At 36.3% G+C, this 10,134-nt stretch overlaps 1 protein-coding gene across 1 annotated transcript in view; it reads right to left on the reverse strand.

Moving 5' to 3' along the window:
* The window catches only part of LOC106870899 (dnaJ homolog subfamily B member 13), a 43,343-nt gene that overhangs the window by 26,777 nt on the left and 6,432 nt on the right, over positions 1-10,134 (reverse strand). The window contains exon 3 of the mRNA XM_014917134.2: positions 4,653-4,814. Within this exon, the coding sequence (XP_014772620.1) occupies positions 4,653-4,814 (162 nt within the window). The remainder of the gene's footprint in view (positions 1-4,652; positions 4,815-10,134) is intronic.

Consider the following 10,134-nt stretch of genomic DNA (forward strand, 5'->3'; position numbering starts at 1 on the left):
ATATATATATATATATATAACAGAGTTATTAGTGAGGGACTATCAATCTGAGTTAAATACTTTATAAGCTACTTGTTAGTATACCAGGTTAAAAATGCTGTTTAGATTAGTACAGAACTCCACATATTCTTGTGGCAGGGCCCAGGATTATTTTGCTCAACTGATCAACAGGCCAATTGAGTAAAACCAATCAATAACAAACCAATAATGACTACTGGAAACAGTTGTAAGTCAAATTTACTACAATAAAGTAATATGTAATGACCATTACTTATGCCCTGGCCAAAGTGCTAGGATAAGAACAGGCTCGGCAAAGATCAGAGAACTTCTTCTTTTGTTGGTAACAAATGGCAGCACCTTCAGAGTGAAAGATAGATTGTATGATACCTGTGTGGGTCTCATGGAGGTGATGACAAGTGATCGAGACCTTTGACAATTAATTGTGCTTGAGAAGACTCATCAAGCCAACTGAAGTGAAATTGTAGTTGTGGCTGGCGTCAGTGACATGTAAAAGCACCTGTTCTGGTGACATGTAATAACATCCGTGCTAGTGACATATGAAAGGCAACCACTACACTCTTGGAGTGGTTGCTGTTAGGAAGAACATCAAGCCATAGAAACCAAGCCAAAATCAAACTGGAGCCTGGTACAACTCTCCAGCTTACCAGTTTCAACCAAACTGTCTAACCCATCGCAGCATGGAAAGCTGATGCTAAATGATGATGATATATGCACACATACATACACATACATGTGTACCTATGTGTGTGTGTGTGTGTGTGTGTGTGTGTGTGTGTGTATAGAGGGTGTGTAAGATATTTGAGGACAGATTTACGCCCTGGTTATTTCTAGAGGAGCTAATGGCCACACACTAGACAGGCTTAGGAAAGATCTAATTAGCACACTTGCCTCCATAGGATTTTAAAAAAATAACCACTGAGATGAACCTCACTACCATGAACTTTTTAGATGTCACGCTCGACTTGGGCTCTGGTACATACAGGCCCTACTGCAAGCCAAATGAGAGGCTGAAGTACATCAACACACCCTCCTGTCACCCACCCATCATGTTCAAAGACCTGGTGGATGGTGTTAGTAAGAGAATCATGAACCTCTCCTCCAGCCAAGAGATTTTTGACAACAGCAGCTTCCCTGATGGCTATATCTACAGCAGCAGGCCCAGCAGTTCCAATAGCAGTAGTAACATCACCAGCGATGACAACAACAACGACAGCAATGGAAGTATCCCTAACGGAAATAGCAGTAGAGACATTGCCAATGACATCTACAACAGCAATGACAGCACCTCCATCAATGGCAATAGACATAGTAACAACAACGGCACCTTCACCAACATGGCAGTGACAGCACCAGCACCATCAGCGCCAGAACCAACACCACCAACACCAGTAGCAATAGTGGTGGCAGCAGCGCCAACACCAGCAGCAACAGTGCCGGTAGCAGTGCCAATACCAACAGACACGCTACTACCAACACCTGACCATGAAGATACATCAGCTGTTCTGAGAATTCCTTCAAACAATGCTTCTCCAACCATAGATCCTTCAGAATACCAGAAAGGAAATTTGTCACATCATTAGCCAGCCATGTATGGCAGATAATAGACAATGGGATTCCATACAATTCCATACATAATATCATGGAGTATCCAGGCCCTTACATTAATGGGACCAACCATTGTAAATTATGCATAGTGGAATGGATAAGGATCCTTACAGACTCCCTCAACCCAGAAAACATCCTGAACCCCAGAACAGAGACCTTTGGACCATGCTTGCATTTCAGGAAATTCCTGCTAGCCTACTGGAACCCACGAAATAGCAAGGCGACCGGTGATCGATAGCCAAAGAGAGTTAAACCCCTTTGTTGACATTGAGTAATGAGCTCATTTCCTCCTCCATATTCTAGAGAGGGCTTTAGCCAATAAGTTTTGAGATATGATGATATGCCATAAAGCCAGGCCCTTTATGGACATGAAACCTAAAGTAATCTCATAAACTAGTCTTTATCCAACTTTAATATATATATATATACTAGCAGCTAAGCTCGGTTTCACCCGGTCAGTTTGGAAGATGTGGCTATAAAACCTGCTCTGTGTAAGCCCTCGACTTGTTTGGGCATGCTTACATTAAAAAACAATTTTAGAATGACTTTCTTCTGTCAAAACGCTAAAAATAACTGACCAACAAAAAAAAAAACAACCAAGATTCAACCAAATCAAAAAATAAACCCAAATACTAAGCGGACAAAGATGAACCATCCCACTTCCATTGCACACACGCGTGCACACAAACGCACAAACACACACACACACACACATTCACATACCCCCTTTTGCATACACACATATATTTACAGAGCTGAAATGCTGTTTGATTTATTTTTTCAGCATACAAATTTCATCATCCCACTACCTAGTATGACATCACCCCTTCCTTTCTCATTCATAAACACAAGAGTATTACTATAGTAGATTATCTCGGTAACCATGGGAGCTATGAAAAATATATAAAGCCCAGCATCAGCACCGGATCATTCTACACATCTGTGTAATTTTTCATGCAATTTCACCCAGGCATTTGATCGTGAATCCCAAGACAAGAAAAAATCGTCCATGTCAAATTTATATATATATAGATGTATATATATATCTGAGTGTGTGTGTGTGTGTGTGTGTGTGCGCGCGCGCGCGAAATTATTGACATTGTTATCTTAATGTTTACTTTTCCATTCTAGCATCAGGCAAAATTTGTTGAAACAGAATATCTATGAGTAGATAGATACTGTTCCTGTTGCCAATATCCTCACCTGTTTCCAGACAAGGTGATTTCTCTCCCCACCCGCTATCCATCCATTTTTATCATAAATGATTATGAAAAAATGATTCGGAATGAAGGTGACATTGATTTACAATTAGAATGTGATGTGAAGACAAAGTAACACACACACACACACACACACACACACACACATACACACACAGAGTGTTTTTTAATGAAACTGGAAAGACTTGACTAACTATTACTCAGAGCTATGCATAAGCAATCATTAGACAGCTGTGAGACATTTTTAACTATATAATCATTTATAAGTGCTTATAAATGGTGCAGTGATAATTATTTAATAACTTATTGAATAAACATTTGAAGCTGATTAGACCAAGTGTTATTACTTTTCTAAATAAGAAGAATCTGTTTGATGTAAGTGATTGACCTTTGATAAAAAAAAAATATAAACATTAAAACACAAGTTGAAATTTAATTAAAAACTGAATAAGATAAATTGCCTGTATACATAGAAACAGGCACAAAAATAACCGTGACAGAAAATAAAAACACTTTTAGAAATCAAGATTTTGCAAAGTAACATAAAAAGTAAAATTTAAAGTTAAGACAAGGGCAAATGTTTATCACACATACACACAAATAAGAAAAAAGACAATTAAATATAATATAAGCATAAAAAGATAAGTGATGCTACACAGAAAGACGAAGGGGAATCCATGCCTGGCAGGAAAGAAAGAAATAAAACAAAGAAAATGAAAAACAGATGCAAAAGAGAAAGAGAGAAGAAAAAAGAAAAAGAAGAGTAGACGGAAGCTAAGTTAAAAGATACTATCACACCCGACAGATTGTATTAAATATCTTATTTATTTCGGTCATTAGATTGCAGCCTTGCTGGGGTACCACCTTGATGCATTTTTAGTCAAACAAATTGACCCCTGCACTTTGTTATTTTTGTAAGATTGGTACTAATTCTATTGGACTCTTTTGCTGAACTGCTCAGTTAGAGGAATGTAAACAAACCAACACCAGTTATCAATAGGTGTAATGGTTAACTAGCACGGACTCAAAGGCATGCACACATAGCTATAATAAATATACATATATGACAAGCTTCTTTCAGTTTCCATCTATCAAATGCTCTCACAAAGATTTGGTTAGTCTGAGGCTATAGTAGAATGCATTTTCCCCAGGTGCCATGTAGTGGGACTGGACTCAGAACGATGTGATTGGGAAGCAAACTTCTTACCACACAGCCACAAGTAAAATAAAGCATATGTGATAGTCAGAAATGGAAATATATTAATATATTAATCATTCAGTGGAAAAGGTTTTTGGCTTTTTCTGTCTTGCAAATTACATGACAACCTCACTAGTGTTGGTGCTACAGAAAACAAAAAGATACCCAATACACTTTGTAAAGTGGTTGGCATTAGGAAAGGCATAAAGCCATAGAAACTATGCCAAAATGACATTGGAGCTCAATGCAGCTCAGCAGCTTATTAGTTCCCTATCAAACTGTCCCAACCATACCGGCATGGAAATCAGACAATAAATGACAATGATGATGATGATTATATATATATATATATAATCTATCTATCTATAAGAATATTTGTGTATGTGTGTATATATTTGCATGTCTACATGTACATGTTTGCATATTTGTGTGTGGATTTGAAATTTGTGTATATATATTGCATATATATATATAATGTGCATGTATATATGTACATGTGTGCATGTATATATGCACATGCATATGGATGTGAGTGAGCACATTTGTGTGTGCATGCGTGTGTGCACACATGTGCACTTTATGGCAAAAGTAATTTTAAAATATCAAACCTTGAAATGGATTATCCATGCCAAAGAATTCTCTGAAAACCCTTTCTGCATCTCCATGAAATACATAGCCTTTAGTCCAGGGTTCTGGTTCGTTTCCTTTAGTAGGAATGCCATTTTTCAGCCCTTCTTCACCAAACTGGTCATATATAGCCTTGTGCTGCTCTGAAAAGACAAAATGTCGAAAAAGTTAATGATATATGCAAAGTTAATGAAATATGCAAAACATAGACAAAAGTACAGCGGTTCAAATCTTATTGGCTCTGAGTAGAGTTCATGGCCATAGTCTACCTAGCTGTAAAATGGAAACCACAAATTAGGAGTAACTTAGCATTTGAAGCACAGAAACAACATTGTAACATATAAATGGTTTTTGTTAATGTTGTTGTTGTTTGCTGGGTAACCCCAGTTCAACCCTGATTAAGTATAGCTATGTCCAGATGTGTTCCAGCCTTGACCAGCTTGTCAATTTTATGGGGATGGGGATGCAAAGGACTATATTATCCATTAGTATCATCAATGTCAACATCACTATTGTCATCATCATCATCATCATCATCATCATCATCATCATCATCGTCACCATCATCATCATCATCATCGTCACCATCATCATCATCATCATCATCATCACCGTCACCATCATCATCATCATCAGCAGCAACAGCAGAGACTACAAGAATGCATTTGAGCCAACAAAGGAGTCTTTATGTAAACCACTCAATCTGCTAAACACAGCAGTTAAATTACACATTGTTTAAATCAGCAGGATGTATACCAAGGGAATTTGATTGCGTATTCTAGCTTGTTGAATAAGTGTATACATAATCTTTCTCTGTGAATTTACAATGCAGAGTTCAAATATTGTGGGCTGAAGAAAAGCCATGAGAATCCTCACTAGTGCAGGAATCAGTATGTGAACATGAGTTCTTCAGTGGTACCCTCAACAACCAAAACGGATCATGTTGTTGTTGTTGTCGTCATCATCATCATCATAATCCTTCTTGTTTAACCCATCATTGGGCAGAGGTATAAGCAGCATTATTAAGTAAAAACCCTCTTCAGTTATGAATGATCATGGGATTGTACCTAGAAAGCTCCCCTCTGAGGCACAGGTCCAGGCAAAGTTGTTTATGTGAGACCAGTAGTCACCCATGCATACCAACCTCCCATCTCAATGCCACCGGTGTTATCCAAGAGAAAAGCAAAGGTTGATACAGTTTGGCACCAGTAATGTCACAACTCATTTCTACAGCTGAGTAAGCTGGAGCAACATGAAATAAAGTGTCTTGCTCAGGAAAATAACACACAGCTCAGTCCAGGAATCAAACTCACTACCATCAGAGCAACAAACCACCTCTGGTGATTTCCATGATGTTTATTCTTCATTGTGGTCAGTTTGGAGAAGTCCTCAACGGTTAGTCTCAAGATTAGTTGCCTAATCACTGTTTCAAGCAATTAGTCCACTACCGATCTAGTCTTCCACACCAATACTTAAAAGGAGTTTACCAGGGTCCATTTCCTGGTTTCCATGGCATTTAAACACCCCACCTAGATGGGACACCAGTCCATTACGGGACTACTCATTCTTGTAAGTGGAGTAGACTGGACTAATTTGAAGTGAAGTGTTTTGCTCAAGAACACAACACATCGCCTGATCCAGGAATTGAAACCACAATCTTATGATCATGAGTTCAACACCCTTACCACTAAGCCATGCACCTCCACACAGCAACACTTGCCTAAGATATAACCAAACTTGAGGGTTCACTCAAGGGTGTCAAATTTCTAGCATCAAATATACCTACCAAATCCTACTCACATGACATTGCAGAATCTGAGACTAAAGCAGAAGAAAACATTTTCCCAATATGCTTTGCTTCACAGGGGGAATCGAACCTAAAAACCACATAGTTGTAAAAAGAACTTATTAACTGTACGGCTATGCCTGCACAGTGGGTTGTCAAAAACAGCAGCAAACAAAATGTATTGTAAAATAAATTCACACCAGAATAAGACAAGGAATAATAATTCGTAATGTAAAAAGTTTTTATAATAATCTGTGCTTCCACTTAACACCAATGTCCAATGTTTACATGGCATTGTTGTTCCAAATGAAGAGTGAGACTGACAGACCACAGAAATGTTTTACAGCTCAAATACTATTGCTCTAAACTCACTAGCAAATCAAATAAACGAGGTGGTGCATCTATTATAGAATCCTTAAAAATCATCATTTAAATTGAAACAAATAAACATTTCAAACTACATGTAAATTAAGCAAAGTCACAAATCAAAATATTAATATTTAAACAAATGTAATAATAATAATAATAATAATAATAATAATAATAATAATAATAAATGTAATAATAATAATAATAATAATAATAATAATAATAATAATAATAATAATAATAATGATGATAATAATTTTTGCATGCATGAATATTTTTATCAAGTAGCCATGATTGATTTGTAGAACTTTCTTTTTTTGTATCTTAATCAAAAAAACATACTCTCTCAGATTTATCCCTATTAATTCATCAAGACTTATTGGATAGTTTGTGTGTGTGTGTGTGTGTGTGTGTGTGTGATGCTGGAGGAAGTAGTTTTTGTTCTTTTTTTTTCTTTCGAAACACCAGTTTTTACATGGATTGTTGTAGGAGATATCATTTTCCAGTTGACTGGATGCCTTAATGCTGTTTAGCCAAACAACTATGAAATATAAAATGTAAAACATAAAATACAGAATATAAAATAAAGGTGAAGGGAGGTCATGGCATCTATTTTACCATTTTTTGTGAGTGAGAATGAAATTGTAAAAATTTACTGGCAGAATGCATGTCATATGCTTGGTTCAAGGACTCTGCAATTTTATGCACTCAACTACCATACATGTTTATGTTGCTGCTTTTCTTCTTATTTTTCTGTATTACTAGAAAAAAATCCACCATATTGTCAAGGAAGTTGTTTTTAAAAAATTGGTGAAAAATAATATAACTCTGAAGGAAAATAGTAAATATCAGTAAAAAAAATTTTGTAATATTTTGAGAAGTTTTATTAAAAAAAAGAATTTTATGGAATAAACAAGAAAACTATAAATATATGAATTCAACTTCTTGATTACTGGTAGAAGCCAAACTTTTGTAGTAATTAATGGAAAATATAAATTAGACATAACTTTCAGGGTGGAAAGGAGCTGTTATTGGTCTGTCCTAAGACAGTGACCCAGTGAACCAAGACGGCCTCTATGCATGGATGCTTTGCATGCTAGAAATGATTACCAAATCTCCAGCAAATCACTTCTACTGTTTAAAAAAAATGGATTCGTTGGCTGTTATAAATATAAATAACTCTTTAAAACAACAGGATGGGTATGGCCGGAATACCTTTAGTAATAGTGCTGCTCAATCAGGGTTGAAAAGGGATTAAATAGCAAATTGTAGCAATGGTAAATCTGAGTGAATAAGAGAAATTTATGTGGTCACTCAATCTGCTAGAAACAGCAGCCAAATACTCCTTACATCACATCCTTCTGTTTTGGAAACAAGAAGGACACATTGAATAATCTAGTCCCATATATCAGCAAAAGGATAAGAAAGTTCCCTGGTAAGAATGTCTTTGGCCATAAATATGCTCAATCAGAATTAAACAATAATAACACAGGGTTAAACAATAACAACAACAATAAAAGCCAGCAAAGAGTCACATTGAATTAAGATTTATTAGTTCAGAGATAAATGCCCTACAATGTTGTTACGGTTGCTTAATCCCAAGTCCATTTTTATATGATCATTGGCATTCTAGCCAAGACCATCCTGCTTTCCTGTTTTAAGAGCCTACATTATCCAGTGTGTCCTTTTTTAAAAAGTGTTATGAACTACAATATTCTCTTATTAATTGTTTTCTATAATAGTAAATAGCAGATAAAAATATAGAAATCCTATTGTGAATTGAGTACAAAAGTGCAGCTCAGTATCAAATGGTGTTGATGGGTGGATGCTGTCTTTACTTAATATAAAATCATGTTTCGTAATTGTCAGGCAGCCATGATTGACTTATTAGTTGGTGAGCAGAAAAGTTTGAATAAAAGCTTCATTTTGAACTGGTTTACAACAAAGAGAGTAGGCTGTGATTAGCAGAAGATTAGGCTGTTATAACTAGCAAGTTAATCACTCATGTAAAACCTCCCTGCAATGCATCACAGGAGAGTTAAGAATATTTGTGAACTGAAATATTGAAATTTTCCACACTCCCTCACACCATTCCTACCAATAACAAATCAAATAATGATTTTCATACCCAATCTTTATAATATAAGGCAAAAAAATGGAGTGACAATAGAGCACAGTCCATCAATTTACCCCCAGTTTTTGACAGATATTTTTTTATCGACCCCAGAAAGATGAATAGTAAAGTCAGCAGTGGTACAAGGTTGCAAATTCTGAGGGTAAAGTACAGTGAATTCCATCATCCTCGATATTTGGCTTTTCTTTTATTGGCCCCAGAAGGGTAAGCAATATCAACCCCTGCAGTTTTAGCAATTGTAGAGATGCAACTGGACTGAAAAACCAAAAGGATGTAAATAAAGGCTGAAAATATATTGTACAGTATTTAACAAATTGCACCATCTTTTACCCTAGTGATAATATATTTCTAGCATAAATACAAGGCTTCAGGTTTAGTGAAAGAGTTTAGTCAATATCATCAAACCCAGAGTATGACTGATACATTATTTTATTGACTTTGGAGGAATGGAGAGCAAAGATGACCTCGGCGAAATTTGAACTCTGAGCATAAAAACTCAATACTGCAAGATATTTCTTTCACATACTCTAACACCTTAGGCACTTAATAATGTTTTCAAATTATGGCACAAAGCCAGCAACATCGATCCCAGTGTTCAACTGGTAACTTATTTTATCGACCCTGAAAGGATGAAAGGTAAAATCAATCTCAGCAGAATTTGAACTCAGAACATAAACACGGACACAAAATGCTGCTAAGAATTTTTCCAAGCATGCTTACATTTCTGCCAGCTTGTTGCTTATTTACAAAAAGTACAATACCTGGAATTTTTGAGAAGGGAACTAGTCAATTACATCAATCCCCACTGTTTCACTGGTACTTAATTTATCAACTCCGAAAAGATGAAAGGAAATGTCAACCTCGGTGGTGGAATTTGAACTCATAATGCTGCGAAGCATTTTGCCCAGTGTGCTTATGATTCTGCCAGCTGATCATCTTGCTGCACAAGACCAAAGCCTCCCCACCAGAAATTACCAAAAACATATAATGAAAAGAAACATAACAAGTAACTGTAGAATATGTGGAGATGGACAAGAAACAATAAATCATATTATCTCTGGCTGCCCAGTCCTGGCTAAGAAGGAATATATTCACAGAAACGACAGAGCTGGGACCTATATACACTGGAAGCTATGCCAACATTATGGAATAGCAACAGAAAAAAGATGGTATA

The sequence above is a fragment of the Octopus bimaculoides genome, chromosome 4, assembly GCF_001194135.2.
Source record: "Octopus bimaculoides isolate UCB-OBI-ISO-001 chromosome 4, ASM119413v2, whole genome shotgun sequence".
Taxonomy (NCBI): domain Eukaryota; kingdom Metazoa; phylum Mollusca; class Cephalopoda; order Octopoda; family Octopodidae; genus Octopus; species Octopus bimaculoides.